Raw genomic sequence first — 19,824 nt, 5'->3', positions numbered from 1 at the left:
CATTCCTGCTCACCTGCCCTTCTCTCACACATGTGTTCTCCCTATTGGGATGGTGTGTGATGCCCACTTCAACTCCCAGTAACTGTTACACAAACAGCAAAAAATGATGCAACCATTTTTTTAAATGCATAATGTGGGGACAGCATCGTGACACAGTGGGATGAACTGCAATGGAGGCATCTCTTTGGAGCATCAGGTCTAGTCCCCCGCTGCTCTGCTTCCCATCCAGCTCCCTGATAATGTGCTTGAGTTTTGGGGAGGGAGTTGTAGCACATGATGTTAAACTACTGCTTGGGACACCTGCATCCCGTATCAGAATGCCTGGGATTGAGTTCCCTCTGTACTTCTTTTGGGAACACAGTAAGTGATGGGCTCCTGCCACCCATGTAGGAAACCCCAGTGAAGTGCCTGGCTCCTGGCTTCAGCCTGATCCAGCCCTGGCTATTGTAAACCAGCAGCTAGAAGGTAAACACACAGATAGAAGAATTTAATCTCTCTCACTCTCTTACTCTCTCTCTCTCACTTCTTTCTCCTCTCTCTCACCCTCTCTCTCTTTCCCTCTGTCTCTCTTTCTCTTTTCCCTTTCTCTGTCTTTCCCTTTCTTTTTCTCCAACACTCTCCCTTTCAAATACATAAATTTGGAAAACCTAAAACTATAAGATTTGAACAAGTGATAGTTTTTGTGATTTTTAAAGTGTTATACTACTTACTTGCCTGTAACTTCTAGAAATTAATGTGTGTATATACTGTGATTACAGTATATAATACAGATTATAATATAGTATACGATATAGATATCATAATGTTATGTGGATCTTTTGAATTCTCTTCCCTTTAGAAGTCAATCCAAGAAGAGAAACGAAGGCCAAGAAAAGACAGGTAATCCTTGTTTCTGTATGTCAACAAGCCATCTTATTCAAACAATTGTATAAACCCACATGTTCCTATTCTGATTTAAAATCATCTGTTTTATTGGGATGTGTTTGGAAAGTAATGTGTTCTTGAGGCATTTCGGCTACCCATACTTATCTGTAACTGATAAGTAATAATACAGGCAGGTAGTACAGGCGCCAATGCATCTTGAATGAACTGGCCTGTCACAATGTAGAATGTGCTTTTCTTGGCCTGTTGAGTGAGAGTGACCATAACGGGCGATGGAAACATACAGACAACCATGAACTTTCTTTCCTCTGTTCCTTCTTTCTTTCAATCCTTTAACACATCTGAAATCTCTCTTTCTTCTTATTGTGATGGTTTGGAAGATAAGGTCTGAGTCCCCAGGAGGTACAGCATACTTAAACGCACGTTATTCTCCTTTTCCTATTGTATTTTGGCCCATGCATACTTTGCTATTTTAATCTCATACCACTATTTTAATCAATATTCATGGCAGCTGCTGCTGCCGTGCTAATAACAAATGGTGTGTCCCTTGTTAAGCATGAGTGAGCAAAAAGAGTTCCCTAGGTATGAATTGGTGACATCACAAAAGTTCATGGAAAAACTGGGATCAGTAGCTTGAAAAACATGTTTCCTAAAAGGAAAAAACTATAATGTGTAGCACCTTCTCCATCTTGCCTGTTCATCTCTAATGAAATCTTACTGCATAAGCATTCACAGCCTTTCCCACTTCTCCTGAAGTGTGTGTGTGCATGTGTGTTTCTGCTACATTACAGTAGATCTCTGAAGAGAAATAAAAAAGCAAGCACCCAATGCATTTGAGTGAGTGGAAAATGACACTGATGATGTGCATGTTCGTGTGTTCATTTACAGTCAGGGGAAACTATTAGATTTGGAAGATTTCTATTATAAGGGATTTTTGCCCAGCTGCTCTGCACCAAAGGAACATAAGCCTAGTTTCAGAGAACGAAGAACACACCAGGAACTCCAGAATCAATGTTTTAAGGCTAATGAAAGGTAATGAACTCTGTGTAAAGTATTGCATTTTCAACACTATACTCCCAATTTCAAAGTTAATGCAACTTAACTTTATTACAAGGCACTTTCACTAAACATTGTATCTTATGAGTGACAGATTGTGTAAAAGTAAAATCACAAATTGTATGATAAAGTAGTCCCAAACATCGCAGCTTTTCCAGAAAAATCCTGTGTCTATTCCTCTTTTAAAAGTAGCTTAGTTTGAATGATAAATTATATGGTTATTCTAATTGTAAGCAATATACCATATCTAAAATCCATGTTCAAGTTCTAAACAATATAATTCTCATCACTTTTTCATTTCTTAAGATGCTTACCTTTTTCCAGAAGCAGTGACTATCAAGCCAAAAAAAAATGTTTAAGGAACTCATGTCCTGGTTCCAATCCAGTTCCCTGCTCATTGCCTGGGAAAAATCAACAAAAGATGGTCATTACCACCCTCTACCCTGGAAGGCAGCAGGTGACCTAGGTGGAGTTCCCAAATCCTGGCTTCAGTCTGGTCCAGACTTGTGAGAATTTGGGAATTAAGCAGAAATGAAAGATCTACCCCCAAACTCTTTCCAATAAAATAAATTTTTCTCAAATGCCCTTGGCCCACAACTCTTTCAAGGTTACCCATTTTCTGTTCTTTATTCATGCTTCCCAATCTCTCTGTTTTTGTTAAGATTTTTAAATTTTTATTTGAAAAGCAGAGTTAATAGAGAGAAGAGGAGAGACAGACAAAAAATAATTTTTCATCTGCTTGTTCACACCCCAAATGACCAGAACACCTGAGCTGGGTGAAGTCAAAGCCAGGAGCCAGAAGCTTCTTCTAGGTCTCCCATGTTGGTGTAGCAGCCCAAGTACTTGGGTGTAGCAGCCCAGGTACTTGGCTGCTTTCCGAAGTGCATTAGCAGGGAGCTGGATCAGAAGTGGAGCAGCCAGAACTTGGACTGGCACTCAAGGGATGGAGATGTTGCAGACAGAGGTTTAACTTGCTATCTGACAATGCTAGCCCATCCCATTCTCTCTTGAACCCCGTTACCCAGGTTTCTATCCCCACGAGCCACTGGAACTTCCCTGCCAGATTCACCAGGACCACACCCATGATCTATTTTCAGTCATTTTCTCTCCCTCTTAGGGGCATAGGTGTTAACCTATGATTTGATTAGTCTTTTTTTTTCTTTGAACACTTTCTCTACTGGCCTCCAAGAGCAGGAGTTCTATGCCTCAGTGGTTACTTCTTCTCTGTGTCTTTCACTGGCCACCCTCATCTCACTGGTTCTTGGGATTGGAAAGACTCCATTCTTTGCTTTATTCCCGTGTTCTATTAGGACCTTAAAAACCATCCATGAACTTGGAATCTGCTCTGAAATTTATGATCTATCCACATTAGTATATCCCAATACTTAACCAACTTAGCCTAGTAATATGTTTTTCAAGGTTGGCATAACCAAAACTAAAATCCTAATTAGCACCCACACGCACCTGTTCCTCTGCAGCCTTCCTCATCTTATTGATGTCAACTCCAGCCAGCCAGCCTTGAGGACACTGCTGATTTTTTTTTCATGCCCCATATCCAATGTCTCTGTGAACTCTCTCAGTTCTACCTTTCCAAGATCCAGCCAGTTTTCACCATCTCCACTACAAGTCCAGTGCAAACCACTTTCTGTCTTGCTTGGACTATCCCAGTACCTGCTCATGACCACCTGACTTGCACTGTGGCAACCAGCTTCTTTTTAAAAAAAAAATATTTATTTATTGGAAATATAGATTTTAAAGAAAAGGAGAAACAAAAAGAAAGATTTTCTGTCTGTGGGTTCACTCTCCAAATGGCTGCAACAGCCAGAAATGAGCCCATGCAAAGCCAGGAGCTTCTTCCAGGTCTCTCACATGGGTGCAGGGTCCCAATGCTTTGGACCATTCTCTGCAACAAGCAAGGAGCTGGATGGGAAGTGGAGCAGCCAAGGCACAAGCCACTGTTCATAAGAAGTGCCAGTGCTTCAAGGCAGATTAGCCAATTGATCCATTGCATCAGCACAGTCAGATCCTTTTATGACACACCCATCCATTCTGTATCCTTCAATGCTCCTCTCATTCTCAGCACAAATCAAATCCTGGTCATATTGTGAACTCACCAGCTCATCTACCACACTCATCTTCTCTCCTGTTGTTCCCCAGTGCTTCCTCCTTCAGAACCACCAGGGTCTCCTCCCTCACTGCACCTTGAATACAACACATGCACTGTGATCTTGTACCCTTCCATCAATTGATCCATTATCCTGGAATGATCAACCTTTCCCCCACAAGAATGCTTGCCTTATTCACTGTCCTTCTTCAGATCTGTCCTAAATGTCCCCTTGTCAGAGTGGCCTCACCTGATCATCCTCTATGAAATAGTTTGCGTACACACACACACACACACACCAGCCTTTCTCCACTGCCCCACATAGTTTTAGATGGTCTTTAGTGCTCTGCCACCCTAGACCATCAGCTCCATGAAAGCAAGCACACTCCTTCTTCAGTCCCCTGCCCTGGTGCCTGGCACCAAGAATGGACCCCAGGATTGGATGAGTAAGTGAATCGAAAGCTGCAGAGCAGGGGACACCCTGTCCCCCACTGCGGGGTTCACAGCAGTGGGGGTCAGGACACTTGGCCTGGCAGCCTCCTTGAAAAGGTTGAGTTATGACTAAAGCTAGCAGGGCAGGGCGCTCCTGTTTGGCTAATGCAACGGATTCAGAAATCATTGGAGCAGTCTTAAAATACACAACTCCTGGACATCTGGGGTTCTGCTTGGTTCAGTGTGTTAAAAAATGAAGACCCTACCACACAGATTTACTGATTGTATCTCCAGCCACGCAAATGAAGCTTGCCTTCCTCGGCTCCACCTGCTGTTTGTTCCTCTTTCTAGTGCAAACATTAGGCATCCGATTCCATTTTCCCAACACCCACGGGCCAAGAAATGATTTAGGAAAGAAGCCAGGGACCCTCATTCTCCTGTTTTGATGGCACCTGCCGCAGTGGGGTGGGGGGGTGCGCTTTGCGCTGGGGATGTCACTGACTGTTGTGCCGCTGGTCTCGCTCTGTAGAGGCTGGACGGCGGAGAACCCGGACCAGGAGGACGGCTCGCCGGCAGCCAGCCCCTTCGACTACAGGAGGCTCCTGCGCAAAACCTCCCAGCGCCAGCGCCTGGTCCAGCAGCTGTAGCCCAGCGGCTGCAAGGTCGCCTCGGCAGCCAGATGCCTGAGGCTTAGGAGGCTAGCGGGAGGGAGTCTCAGGCGCTGCTGCCACTGTGCGCTTGAAGTCTTGCAGCTCTGCCGCTCTGGCCCCCTCCAGATTCATTCTTTGAAAGGAGGAGAATTGGGCGGGGATGGGGGCGGGGAGGAGCTTTGGGATCGCCAGCTCCTGGCTCCGCACCGGCGGAACTTCCACTACCAACAGCCCACTGGGGAGACTTCGCTGGGTTCCCTCTGTGTTCTCTTATTGGCCACTCCACTATGGGCCCAGCCGTCTCTGAGCTGCCGCCCACTAACCCTCTCCTTTTGGGCGACTTCTTGTTTTCGTGGAAACAGCTTTCTCAGGCCATGGGCCACGCCCTTGGTGGTGGTGGGTGGGTGGGGGTGCCGGCAAGGTCTGAAGATGAGCCCAAAGCCGGGTTTGCCTTGTCCGCCGTTATTGAGTTACTAAATAAAGGAAGTGTCTCTGAAAAGTGTGTGATGCGCGCCCCCCCCCCACACACACACACCTAGATGGTCCTTCCACTGCTCTGCATCTGCACTGGTGGCTGTACCCAGTGAGCAGGGCTGGGGAGATGGGTGACATTACATCTCTGTCTTGGGCAGAAACACACACACACACTGCCCCCAAACAAACACAAGCATGCAAAATTTCACCCGGCTGTAGCTAATGCATGCTACTTGCTGTGTTCCTAGCCAGCATGGCTTCTGCTTGCCACACCACTAAGCAGAACTGCTGCATCTTGAGTTCCTCTAGTCTGTATGTTTAAGACACAGTTTTTTCTGCTCTCACTTTGGGTGTATGCAAGACAGGGGTGCTGAGAGTGATGGATGGGTACAGGTTTGTATTGGTCCATCTAGTCAACCCAATTCATCTCTTTCTAAGATTTATTTATTTGAGAAGTAGAGTAAAATATGGTGGTGGAGGAGCCAGATCTTCCCTCTGCTGGTTTATTCCCCAGACGGCTGCAATGACCAGGGCTGGGCCAGACTGAAGCCAAGAGTCAGGAACTGTATCTGATCACCCCGCTGGCACAGGGCCCTAAGCACTTGGGCCGTCTTCTGTTCCTGGGTGCACTGGCAGGGAGCTGGATCAGAAGTGGAGCAGCCAGGACTACAATTGGTGCCCATGTGAAATGCTAGCAATGCAGGCAGTGACTTGACCTGCTGTGTTAAAACACTGACCCATACTCATTTCTTCCGTGTAACTGGCACCCTCCTTGTCTACAGCGCCTGGAGAAGATGAGGAGGTATAGCAAGGCACTTCCATTGACAACTGAGTAGCATGAAGGATTCCAGACTGGGCCGGGCTTGTCCCTTCCACAGGTGCCCCGGGCTTTGCAGGCAGAGGTCCAGTTCTCTGGGGACGCCTTGCAGAAGCCAGGAGGGGCACATGCAGCTGACCAGCCCAGCTTGCCCCCCAGAGCCTTGTATTCTTTCTAACCCAAAAAGGTTGGCACCAGGAAGTCCCCAGCGAGGGGGACCTTGGGCCGCCATTGCACTTTGCAAAGAAAAGGCCCAGGGGAGGCTGTGGTTATGTGGCCCAAGTGTGCTCTGGGCCTTGCTCTCCACTGCCTGTGGCCACCGAGCTAAGGCCTCTCTGGGAGGGGGTTGTACCGGGAGAGACGAGCCATCTGGAGGCTGCCCAGGTGCAGGGAGTAGGTGGGCCTGGCCACCGAGAACTACGGACAGTGAATGCAGAGAGAACGCAGGAGCTCAGGCTCCTAACTGCTCTCCTACCCACTTAGCCTGGACACCCTCCAGGAGGAAAAACCAGCCGCACTGCCCCCACCAGTCTTTTAATCCAGACTTCCTGGCAACCCAACCCCTAAAGTGGCAGGATGCGGGGTCGCAACATTTTTTTTTTAAGGGAGACTAGAAAAGATCTGCAAATGCTAGCTCGTAGACTGCTGTTTTTGCTTCCCTTTTTGACTTTCTCTGCGAGCGCTCCTTTCTCCGTCCCGCGACATTTTACGCCCCGGAAAAGCACAGCGACGAGCTCTCCCATCAGTCACTCTAGGCGGCACGATCCCCGGGGTGAGCCTGGGAGCAGAACTGATACAGACTGGGCATCCCGGGCCGCTGGTGGCCTCGCCGAAGGAAGCGGGGGCTGCAGATTCCCCTCCCAGCTCCGCAGCGTGCAGGCCTCCCCTCGGTGATTCCCCGCTGCCTCCTTTGTGCGCTAATGACTGCAATTATGACCTCCCAGCCTTCTTTTGTTCTCTTCCCATCCGGAACGAAGAGCAGGCCAATGGGCTCCTTTGCGAACTGAAAGTGTTTTACCAAGAAAATTGCCTTGTAAAAGGGAGGGGAGGCAGTAAAAAAAATTTTTGAATTAAAAAAAATTGGATAACCCATCAGCCTCTGAGGCAGCGTGTTCGTATATTTAAAAAAGAAGGAAAGAAAAAGCGTAAATACCACTGTGAGAGTCTGCGGACTCCGAGCTAAGGGATTTAATGCAGTTGTAATGTAATGTACATCGTTGCCTTCTGCCTTCTCCCTCCCCCACATCAGTTAAATTCGGGTTTGGAGTTTCTATCTTCCTCGTATTTTCATCTGTTTCTGCCTTACTGTGTGTGGGCCTGGCTTCTTTTTTGTTTGTTTTTGTTTTGTTGTTGTTTGTTTTTAAATATTCACCTACCAGTCATCCATAGCAAGAAAGTCCTGCAACACCAAGCCTGCTGGTTGGAAACGTAGCAAATTATTTGCGGTGGAGCTGAACAAAGAACCAGGCTCTCCAGCTCCACTGCCTGCACGGCTCCAGCGGGAGCGGCCGGCTAGTCTCTGCTGCTGGTCAGCAGTGCGCGCTGACCACCAAGCCTTCGCATTCCCGGAGTTGCTCCCTCTGACAACCCGAGCGTCGGAGCCCCGGAGGGCAGGAAAGCGCAGCCCAATCGGGGCCTGAGATCCTGACCGCTCTCTGGCCTCAGCTGTCCCAAGCCCCGCCACTTTCTGCTTCACACCCTCCGAGATCCCTCCATTTGGACGCTCCCTGCTCTGGTCTCTCCGCAGAGCAAACCGAAGATTCCAGTAGCATCCCGTTGGACTCTGGCACGCGGGTAGAAGACAAAGCCTTGTGGAGAGACTTTGCCAGGGGACAGTGCCCTTGGGGACACCAAGAAGAGGGCGTGTACCAGGGCCCCTTCGAATCTTCATGATCCCTTCTCCAAAGCAACCAAATGTGGAGTTGTGATAGCCGAGAGGGAAACTGATTCAGTGATAGGCTTGGGAGATCAGAGAGAACCGCTTGCGACCCCAAAGGAAATGAAAGGCTCTCCTTCTCAGGTGCCAACAAGCAGGTGCCTGTCAGGGGAAGTTGAACCAACCCTTTGCCTGCCTGGGTTATCCATTCTTGGTTATCCTGGAGCCTTAAAGGTGCAAACGATGCTGATCTGATCTGGTTGTGGTGGAGAAGGGAGGGAGACTATGGATGCTGCTGGAAGGCCGGATGCCCCAGATCGTCAGGAATCATTCCAATTGTTAGCTTTTGTAGGGAAAAGAAATAAATCACTTCCCCTCAATGGAAAATAAGGCACTTCTTTCCTCTCCCTCTCACACCTCCGCCTAGACCTCAGAGAGCACCCATCTCTCTGCCCCCCTAGCACTCCCACCCCCACCCACCTCGAAGAGTCTTGTGGTTCAGGAGTCTTTGGTTTGAGTCCCCTAAAATAAGAGCCCAGGGGGCTGCGCCTTGTCTGCACTGACCATGGAAAGCTAAAACTTAGCTTTGACTCGACTGGAAACCTGCGCGCCTCTCCCCAACGCCCGGTGAGTGGAGGCGCTCCTGCACCTCTCCCCGCCAAGGTCACATTCAACGACCCGCTTCCCCTGCCTTTCTCAGCCTCTGACTCTGCCAGCGTCCCCTGCTCTTTCCTGCTCCCTTTCAAGAAATGTCCATTCCTTCTGTGATTCTACCCCCGGCCGGACACGAAGGTTCTCCGTGATAGATTTTTAATTTTAAAAATAATAATAAATAATACAAAACAATAATGAAATAGACTGAGGGCCAGGGGACCCAGCGTTGGACTGCACAGGAGTGCTGCGCTTCAGGACAGTCATTGGGAGAGCTCTGCTAAGGAGCCTGACAGGACCCCTCCCGTGGGTGGGCGCCGTTCCTCTCTTCCTCTCCCCAAGCTCCAGGCATGTGAGTCTGGCTCCGTGGTCGCCACGACCTCAGCACCCGTTTGGAGGTAAGCGACGCGGAATCCTCACACTTCCTGGCCCGAAGCAGGAGCTACACACAGCACGCTAAGCCTGGGTACACAACACGCCAATCCTATGCACCTATAGAAGAATTTCTTAGCCACCCAAGACATCTCGCCCAGGTCTCGCTGCCGAGGCTGTGGCGGAGGCGGCTGCCGGCAGCACCCTGGACAGCGCACTCGAGCCGGCTGGTGCTTCCCCTACCGCACGCCTCCCACCCACGCCGCCGCCCTGACTCAAGCTGGCGTGCACGATCTCACTAGGCAGCACCCTCTTTCTCCCACGTCCCATCCCCACCGCCCCCTCACCCATCCCCTCTGGGACTGACTAGCTCTTGGAATCTCTCCGGCAGTGTGCACTTTCCAATCTCCAGGTTGTAAGGACCAGCTGCACTGCCACCCTCCGCCTCCCACCTCGGACCTCGCCTCTCCTTAACCTTCACCGGCTTCCCAACCTGATTCCTAACACACCCGCTCACATGCACGGGAAGACACGCACGTTTGCTGTCCCTGTGTGACACGCGGCCGCGCCTGGCCCCGCGCGGTGCCCCCTCCTGCCACATACACACACATACGCGCGCACACAGACGCACGCGCGCGCAGGACCAAGCCAGAGACAGACTGGCCAGCAGCAGCTCACAATCGCAGACAACCTGCTCCCTGGCTCGCAACGCCCAATGGCATCTCCAGGCTCTGGCTTTTGGTCCTTCGGGACTGAAGATGGTTCTGGAGACCCCGAAAACCCTGGGACAGGTACCGAGGAAGGGGACCAACTACAGGAGAGCTTTTTGGGTGGCCTGGGGTGTGGAGAGAGGGGGAGAACTCGAAAGGGGAGACGCAGACAGGGGGTGACTAACCACAAGCATCGGGAAACTTGCCCCGGGGGTCGCCCTGCTTGAGGGCTAATAAGCCCTGGGCGAAGCACGGCCTTGGTCTCCAGGGAAGACGCCTGAACCACCAGGCTCTTCTGTCCCAGGCTGGGAAATCTCCCCAGAGAGGGGACCTCCAAAACACTGAATCCCTTGCACCTGGGGCGCCGGGGACTGGCCTTAGAAGAAAGAGAAAGGGGGAAGGAAAGAGAGAGAAAGGATTTTAGGTTTGAACATTGAAAGTGTTAGGACCTGGGAGTCCTGGTGTTGAGGGAAGCTTGCTTCAAGCCCACGGGCGTTTGGCGGGCAAGGCTGGAGGGCAGTAGATGGCTTCTCCTGGCGAGAGGAATCGACCAACTGAGTGAAAGCAGGCTGGGGCTGCCAGGTTCCCGCGCGCCTCTCACACCTGCCGCCTCACCGAGCGAGCCCCGAGCGCGGGTTAGCGACTGTTTGCCCAGAACGAAATCTCACAGCCGCATCCGCTGCTCTCTGTCTCTGTCTGCCTCGCGGTCTGCCCCGCTTGGCATTTTCTTCTTCGCAGCCAGAGCCTGGTGCCAGGTGGCTCAGAAGTTCACGGGCGGCCTCGGAAACAAGCTGTGCGGTGAGTGCCGGCGTCCAGCGGGGGGTTGAGGAGTGGGAGACGGAGGCGGATGAGGTCCACACCCCGCCCGCGCCCCTCGGCGGGAGCTGGCGAATGTGAAGGACGCGGGCACCCAGGGGTAGCTGACCGTGGCCCCTCACGCTCTGTGTCTTTGCACAGCATTGCTCTATGGAGACACCGAAAAGCCAGCGGACGGCGGCGGGAACCAGCCTCCGCGCGCCGCGATCCGCAAGGCCACCTGCGCTTGCGACCAGAAGCCTTGCAGCTGTCCCAAAGGGGATGTCAACTTTGCCTTTCTACACTCAACAGGTAAAGAGAACGCCGAACCCTAGCTCTGGCCCGGCTTGCCGAGGCCAGAGAGAGATTTGCCGCTGGGAGCCACTCCCCAGGCTTCCCAGCAGAGAGAAACGCTGAACCCCTACCCTAGCGCAGACCTCTCTTTATCTGTCTATCTATCTATCTATCTATCTATCTATCATCTATCTATCCCTCTCTCTCATCCTTCAGCGCTTCTTCCTTTGCTTTCGCCAGGCGCAGTGGCCGGACGGCGGCTTCCTGGTGCTGCTGAGCGGGTCTCGGATAAGACTCAGTGCCCTGGTTATCTTGGCAGGAAAGTCAGGGAGTTGGTTTCGATTGAAACTCCTTGGAAGCTGAGATCCTGTTCACGGGACATTCGCGCGCGAAGCTGACCCGTGTATTTTGACGCCCGGGATCCACTCGCGCGCCCCCCACCCTTGTCCCAGCCTCCCGCACCCCAACACACACACACAAACACACACTGACGATATCCGACCGTGGCAGGTTCACCTTTACCAGGTGCTGCTGTTGGCACCTTTCAAACCTTGCTGAGGTGGCAATCTTTCCATAAACATTTGTAGATTTACCTCAGATTTACTAAAAAAATAACGCTTAGGATACACTCCCTTGAACTAGATGAATGAAGCCCACAGTCCCTTATTTAGTGAATCTAACGGAAACGCCAGAATTAATGAGGAGAGGCAGAGAAATCCTATTTCCTCTCATTGATTTCTCTGTGAAAAAAATTTCCGTGTGAAGAAAATGCTTGGTGTTTTCAGTTAGTCTTTCGTTCTGTTTTATAACAACAACAAAATATCATCATCAAATAGGTTCGGAGAGAAATTGCCTGATCTGGCTGTTATCATAGGAAAAACTAAAACGTGGCTTTTTCTTTCCACTCTCCAGACCTGCTGCCTGCCTTCGGTGGCGAGAGACCAACCCTGGCGTTTCTGCAAGATGTAGTGGACATTTTGCTTCAGTACGTAGTGAAGAGTTTCGACCGATCCACCAAAGTGATTGATTTCCATTATCCCAATGAGCTTCTTCAGGAGTACAATTGGGAACTGGCAGACCAACCACAAAACCTCGAGGAAATCTTGATGCATTGCCAAACAACTCTAAAATATGCAATTAAAACAGGTATTGTTCAATTCAAACTAATAAAGCTTTTTTTGCATGTACAATTTTTATTGTGCCTGTGGGATGCTTTTCTGATCTTTTTTAAATATTCAAAGTTATCTTCATCATTTAAGAAGTTATCATTATGAGACAGATTGTTTTACTGGTATAGTTGCTGGCACTTCTGAGGTTGATAATACAGGAAATACTACGTCTATATACATCATCAGGTTGTACGTTGGATGTATTTGGCTTCTGGTCAGCAGAGGCCGGTAGAAGCAACCCAAAATGGAGACAGAAAGGGAATAGAGGAACCAACCATCAAAAGGCAGGATCCAAACAAAGCCTGGATGAATATCAGCATAGTGCTGGTGACAGTTTTGGGGTAGAACCCAGCCAGACATTAGAAAACCGACGTTTGTCACCATTCAGCTGAGGGAATCATATTTCAGCATTGTCTCCAATAGCCAAGCCTCCCAATTGGAATTTTAGATTGGCTTCATGTTTTGAAGAAACCAGCACACCCACAGCAAAACCACACTATAGATTAGCAATTCAGCCTTGTTAAGGATGCACATGCCTGGTTGCCTCCGTGTATTTTTAAGATAAAGAGAGAAAAGGGGGAGAGGGAAGGAATCCTAGATCCTTTAGAGGAAAATTGGATGACACATATTTTATGATCTGCCTATTTATTTTGTGCAGCATTCCTTATATTCTCTTCATCTCAAATCTCCAGGTGGAATGCAGATTTGGGCTCATCCCAGGCTTTTATTTCATCCACACAAAACCACATAGTCATGTGCCCATGCCCTGATTACCCTTCCTTTTCTATTTCATCTCTAATCATCCTGATACTAGATGACACGGCACTTCATTAAAGCAATAAAAATAAGGATGAATGAACTTTGATGGGAGGAGGGAGAATTGGTGCATTTAAAATTGGTTTTGTGACCTTATAAGGACTTGCTAGCAATTTTTTTTTAATTGTGAAATATCCCCATGACCATTACCATAGAAATGTCATCCATTTATATGGCAAAGTTTTGCTTATCAATTGACAATATCATTCTGCTTTGCATATAACATTTGCTTTGTGGTGTTTTCTTTCTTCCTTCCTTCTTTCCTTTTCTTTTCTTCTTCTGTTTTTGTTTTTGTTGTTGCATTCATGATACCAGCAGAGAGGGACCATGTGAATGCAACAAGCCTTGATGAATTGATTTCCTGAATCGTTAGTATCCACTTTTGCAAGACTATGTAGATTTGGAGCTAAATACATTGAGAAAGAAATTTAGCTTGTCAATTGCTAGCAAACTCGCTCTGAGGAGTGTGATTTTTGAACGCTTATCAGCTATCATTCTCAGTCAATATGCATTGCAAATGCACTTAATAGATGTACCAAGATTTAAAATGTCTTCACAAGCTGTCCATTGCTACAGAGGCAAACCTGAGTGATGATTTTAATACATTTTTGTTTAGCTAATGCTTAAAAATGTTCATGACAAACTGCTGCCTGTTAGTTATATGGCTACTGAATGGAATCTTTACAAATGCTTTACATCTTCCTTAAAAGCTGGTGGTGGCTGAAATGCAATTTAAAGAGTGGAGATAATGGGAATTGCAAGTCAATGAAAGTAATAGTTCTGCCTATCAACGTTCCATTTAGTGCCAGGAAAAGACAGCCAATTCAATACTTAGATTTTGCCATGGTGCTTGTCCAACTGAGTGCTAATCAAGTGTGGTTGTCACACATTTTATTTAGAGTTTATATAAAAATATGATTAATTCAGCTGGATGTCTAAGCATTGTTTCAGTATTCATTCAATATCTCAACATTATCATCTTTAGATTTCTGACCTTCTTTCCCCACCCCCACCCAAATAATACTTTTTAAAAATTATCATCAATCAGCATCTCTCTTTGGCAAGCTCATACATTTGTGTGATATGATCATCCTATTTGTAACCTAGAACTATTTACGATCTATCAGACTGATTACCATTCCTGTTACTATCAGGCATTTAAATGCTACTGGAAGTCTGCAGTGGTGGGAGGGGGGAGGGTGTTTGTTTTGTTTTTAATTAAATCAGCTGGTTTCCAAAGAGGGTCTTTAACCAATTTCCACCTGAATTCCAAGCTTAGAGAGAGTGCAGGGCATGGACAAAATATTTTGGGGTGAAGTCTTCGGGTGTGGTGAAAAATGATTTCTGTTGAAAGTGTTGGAGCAGGCAGCTGCTGGCAATGGCAGAATTCTGGCATGGTTAGTTAGCATTCACAGCCACCACGGCATTTGCTGGCAGCGGCAGTGTCTGGAATCCTCAGACAAAGGGAACTGAAGTGACAATAAATGAGGCTGTTTCTGTGTTCGTGTGGCCAGTACCTGTGGAATGGTTTGGACTCATCTGAGCCTTCCTAAAGCCCTGGCGATGAGCACCAAGGTCAGAGCTGGCTGAAGTGTTGCTTGTTTGTAGAATATGTGTATCCCTTCCAGGCCTACTTGCTGACCCCTCGGGAAGGGGTCCTGAGCCAGGAGCGTCCTAATCTCATGCCACTAACACGCTGTGTCCTGACTGCATAGCCTGACTGTGGCCCTCCATTCGGTGGAGGACGGTGCGCTCCTGTCTGCTGCCCACGGTCCCTCCCCACAGCCCTGAGTTAGGGGGAAGTGCCATAGTGGCAGCAGCAGCAGGTGCACACAGGCAGGGCTGGCAGGAGACAGGCTGGGAAGTAAGCCTGTCACACTTCCAGGGAACCTGGCCTGGGATCGCTGGGCAGTCCTGGGTGGCAGCCTAGAGGGTCCAGACCAACGCAATTAGGAATATTTTTTTTTCCAAAATTCAAGAGGGCAGTTTATTCTTTCCTGCCACACTGTCTATGTATCTTTTTTCACATTAGGATCAGTGAATGAGAATATTGAGGTAGTAGAGGCAGGTGACATGGCTGACCAAGGGAGGGGTGTGTGTATCCAAGCAGCAATCTCTTTTCACCTGTTATGGACAGGTAAATTGTTGGAGCTCAACATCAAAATATCTGGAAAAAAGCAAAATGATACAGGAACACCATGCAAGGCCAGATTCATATTCTCTCTCTCTCTCTCTCTCTCTCTCTCTCTCTCTCTCTCTCCCTTTCATTGTCTCCCCCAGTCACTGGCGACACAGCACGTACCCAAGAGTCCTTCTCCATTTTCTACAGAAGCTTTCCTGTCAGTATTTCCAAGGGTGGTCCCTGATACCAGATTTGAGTAGGAAAATGTATTTGTACTAGGAAAGGGGATGAATGGAAAGATTTGCTCAAATTCCTATTCATTTCCTCACTTTATGGGGAAGGGGGGAGAAAAGAGCCTAGGAGGGGAGCGGGAGGGGGAGCAGGCCGCAGGTTCAGCTGCTTGCTGTAATGAAATGGGAAAGCAGTGAGGCAGAGAAGAGAGGGCCACGCTCCAGGCACCAGCTGCTTTCCCCTCTCATGGATGTGTGGGTAACCTGGTAGGGTAGGCATCAGAGGGCCTGGAAATAAAGCAAATTAATAGGTAGGCACCTTTCAAGGCCATGGGGAGATAAAAACAATACCGTAGGGCAAATCAGAGGTATGCATTACCCAGATACTCTAAAATGTGCTCTCTTCTGGGCTGCTATCTTTTTGTCAGCATCCAACTCTCCAGCCACATGCCTGGGGCTGATAAGGCAGCCCTCCAGCCTAGGAGATAAGCTCTGTACTGACTTGTGGCCTCCACATTTCCCCATTGCCTATCCTTATCTTGTTTCTTTGATGCTTTTCCCAAGAGATTATCACATCTCCAGGCTTCAGACAGGACAGGTGTCCAATAAATAGCAGATAGATACCTACCTCTTTCTTATCAGATGTTATTTCCATAATTGTGGATTTTCCTAAAATTTTAGCTGCTAAGCGAATCACACACTGAGCAGTAGGCTTTGATGAGACAAGTCAAAGAAAAAAATTTAAATGAGATCTTGCAAATTGCATTTTAAAGAGCAGCCTGACAAGTACGTGGAGGGAGAGAGTTTTAGAGACATCCAGAGGTTAATTAGAGAACCCTTGTTAATGAACTGATTCTTCCCATTGAATGCATCTTCATGTATCTTGTTGACTACATAGTAATGTTGGTTATCCTCAACCTTATTACAAGTCAACTGTAAGGGTAGTCTATTAATGATCAAATCTTCAGGCAGAGAAGAATTTACAAGACTGAGAGGAATTTTGTCATTTTCAGACCTTCATCACCTTGGGAATCCAGGTCAGATCCACTCAGCAGTGTCCCATTTTGTCATTTTTGCCTTGTCTTCCGTAATCATCAGCCATTTGTCACTGATATCATTATGAATGTTGGCATGCCTGGCAGATGTCTTGGTTAAGACTGATTCTCAGAGCGACTCAACAACAACAGCAACAACAAAAAAAGACTCGTTTTCATTTTGCGTATCAACAAAAAGGAGCCTGTTTTTGAACTGCATTGGGTCAACAATAACATTTTTGAGAAAGCAAAAATGTTGGAAGATTGATAGGAAATTTACTAGTGCCCAGATTATAAAAGTACATTTGGCTCTTTCTATTGCATGTATTGAATGGGAGAATTTAGAGTGTATTTAAAGAAATGCCAAAGTTCACAGTAATCTCTGGTTAGGGGTGATTCTGTGTATGGGGAGTGTGTGTGTGTGTGTGTGTGTGTGTGTGTGTGTGTGTGTGTGTGTGTGTGTGTGTGTGATTGAGCTCACACACATACCACATTCCTGAACATAAATTTCCAGTTACTGAAGGAGGATCTTCTAGGATTCTTTAGCTAGAGAAATCATGTTTGAGAGGTGTCTATTGGAAGCATTTCATCAGATAAATTCCTAATTCTGGTATTTCATTTTGCTCAGGGCATCCCAGATATTTCAATCAGCTTTCCACCGGATTGGATATGGTTGGCTTGGCAGCAGACTGGCTGACATCCACAGCTAACACTAACATGTAAGTGGTGAATGAATTTTTGTGTGATTCAGATTATCCTGGGTAAGATTTCATAAACTTTCTGGTGAAACATTCATTTTTATGAAGTCATTCTTAGAATAGAAGTCCCAACTTCAGAAGCATGAGAGTTCAACCTCACTGAATTGAAAACAGTCCTGATATGTCTTTCATGCAAGTTGTAAAAAATACACACACACACACAAATTTCTTTTAAAAGTAAGACTTCTTCAGCATTTGGGAGTGATGATAATTATGGAAAACATGAAAGAGAAATGGAACCCGATGTTCTTTTTAAGATAGTGTTACTCTATGTTCTTACTTACTCAATAGGATTAACTCCCTGGTGTGTCCTAGCAATAATTGAAGCTCCTAACTTTAAGGATCTAGAAAAAATGAGCAAAGATTCTGGAAAATCTGTTGGGAATAAATTTCTCTCAGCTTAATTTTATCATCATCACATCTGAGACTGTACACTTTGAAAAAGAAAATAGTCCTGTAGCTATTGCAGGGGTGATGAGTCACGTCTTTGAGCAACCTGCATAAAAGATAGCCATTTCTATATTTCAGGTTCACCTATGAAATTGCTCCAGTATTCGTGTTGTTGGAATACGTCACGCTAAAGAAAATGAGAGAAATCATCGGCTGGCCAGGAGGCTCTGGAGACGGGATTTTTTCTCCTGGTATATGATATTTTAACCTCTGTGTCTTGCCTTGTGGTAGGCTCTGTGAGCTTAGAGATGATTAAATGTCTCGTCTGCATTTCAGATTAGGTCTACTAGAGCTGTGTGTTGATCTAAAGATTGAGCTCGATGAAGTGCCTCCACACTAATCACCCCATGCCTGAACAGTTGTTATTTGTGGCCCAAAGGAGCATAATCAGAGGTGGTATTTACCCAGCACTCCTGCTGGAATCCCACGTGCAGGGTGTATGGGGAAGGTGGAACCAAGGGATAAAGATTCCGAAGGAAGGGATTCACTCAGATGATCTTCCTGGAATTATAGAAGAGAAAAAGATCACTTCACTGAGTGAGACATTAGCTGTTCGGGGATCAGTAGAGCAGGTGAACCATGCTAGTCTGTGTAGTAACAAGCCAGGGAGCTGATCTGCACTAATTTCTAGGTGGTAAGACAGTGTCCTCAGGAGAGTTTTTCTTAGAGCTAAAAAAAAAGAAGAAAAAAAAGAGGCAGTGATCATTTCATCAAGAAATTATCATGCATACATTCACAATTAAAAATAAAAAAATTTAAAAGCCCATCTATTTGTTGTCTACAGGAGACATATCTCACCAACAAAAATCAGTGGAAACTACAAAAAAAAAATTATCATGGCAGCCTTTTCCATTCTGTCACTCATTTCCAGCAACCTCACTGTTAACACCTCTTTCAGCCCAGACAATCTACCTGGGAATGAAAAGCCATGCCCTTGGTTCATGAATCTGCATGTGACTTTGGCTTATGGCAAGGAAGAAATAGAAATTAGGAAAGCAGTGTGGAGACAGTCACTGGCCTGTGGAAAACAGTCCCTGGTGTGCAACCTTCACCCTGTGAGTAGCCAGGGCAGGAAGGGGGCCGCTGGGACACAGAGGCAGTCCCTTTGGAGAGACCAACATCACACCTGCTGCTGTGACAGCCACGGCTAAGGCCTGGTGGTGAACTGTCTTTAGAAAATCGGCAAAGACAAGCAGACAATGATGAAAGTGGGAAGACAGAAAAGAGAGCCTGGCATGAAGAAACCATGAATGAGCAGGAATGGCCCCCAAGCTAGGGTTTCCATTAGTAGCATGTTATTCAAACCCTGCTAGTGTACTTTATGTTTCTGAATCTTAAACCTCAGGGCTTCTTTTTCAAGGTGTCAAAGAGGTAGAAAAACTTATTTAAATGAAAGGAAAGCTTCACCTTTTTTTTTTAAGCAGCAAGCACCAGCTGTGATGAATTTTAAGGCAACCTTTATTTACATCAGGGACTTGGTACTTAGTTTTCTTTTGGAGACCCAGTCCCTGTGGGGAGAGCTTTGACACTAAGAAGCTGAAGCTTCCACGGTGCTTTTCTTGGAAACAGGGTAGGGTTGGGAGTAGCATTATTTCCACCTTTATTCTTCCTCTCTTTGGTGGTTAGTTGTAGGTTTGGGTCATCTAAGAGGGAGCCACAGGAAGTAATTTAATGGTTCCCAGGATTAGAAAGAGAACAGCTGTACCTGTTGGCCTTGAACCTTTCAGAGCGTTGCTTGTGGGCTAGGCCTCATGAACATGGAAGGTCTTGGCTCCCACCTTCATGGTCGATGGACAGTCACGAAGTGGAAAAGATTGAAATTTAAACTTGAGGGCTTTTTCTTTGGAACATACCCCTCGACTCGCATGCTCCCTCTCCAAGATGTGTTGGAGTGTAAGATGGGTACTGCCTAGCTGAGAGAGGGCAGCAGAGAATTTAATTATCTTCTGCTTCTTACAGGCATCTTGAAAAAGAGACTGCTTAGAGCCTTCCCACTCACTAATGGATGCATTAGCATACAGCAGGCAGTCTTATCCTAGAACATAGGGTCATACAGAACTCTGCTCAATTCACCTTATGCTTCCATAACTAACACCCAGAGGTGCCTTCCTCTAGGGAAAGTCCTTGAGGAC

The 19,824-nt window shown here is 47.2% G+C and overlaps 2 protein-coding genes across 2 annotated transcripts in view; both read left to right on the top strand.

The window, feature by feature from the left end:
* MYO3A (myosin IIIA) overlaps window positions 1-5,121 on the top strand; it is a 174,886-nt gene extending 169,765 nt beyond the window's left edge. The window contains exons 31-33 of the mRNA XM_058669751.1: window positions 839-879; window positions 1,771-1,914; window positions 5,004-5,121. Coding sequence (XP_058525734.1) covers window positions 839-879; window positions 1,771-1,914; window positions 5,004-5,121 — 303 coding nt within the window. The remainder of the gene's footprint in view (window positions 1-838; window positions 880-1,770; window positions 1,915-5,003) is intronic.
* A 4,908-nt stretch (window positions 5,122-10,029) lies between these two features.
* The window catches only part of GAD2 (glutamate decarboxylase 2), an 83,023-nt gene continuing 73,228 nt past the window's right edge, over window positions 10,030-19,824 (top strand). Inside the window, exons 1-6 of the mRNA XM_058669598.1 lie at window positions 10,030-10,105; window positions 10,763-10,822; window positions 10,982-11,131; window positions 12,026-12,259; window positions 17,113-17,203; window positions 17,771-17,883. Of these exons, the coding sequence (XP_058525581.1) occupies window positions 10,030-10,105; window positions 10,763-10,822; window positions 10,982-11,131; window positions 12,026-12,259; window positions 17,113-17,203; window positions 17,771-17,883 (724 nt within the window). The remainder of the gene's footprint in view (window positions 10,106-10,762; window positions 10,823-10,981; window positions 11,132-12,025; window positions 12,260-17,112; window positions 17,204-17,770; window positions 17,884-19,824) is intronic.

Source organism: Ochotona princeps, chromosome 10 (genome assembly GCF_030435755.1).
Source record: "Ochotona princeps isolate mOchPri1 chromosome 10, mOchPri1.hap1, whole genome shotgun sequence".
Lineage (NCBI taxonomy): Eukaryota > Metazoa > Chordata > Mammalia > Lagomorpha > Ochotonidae > Ochotona > Ochotona princeps.
Note: the sequence above shows the minus strand (reverse complement) of the source record. Positions and strands in the feature narration are given on the sequence as shown.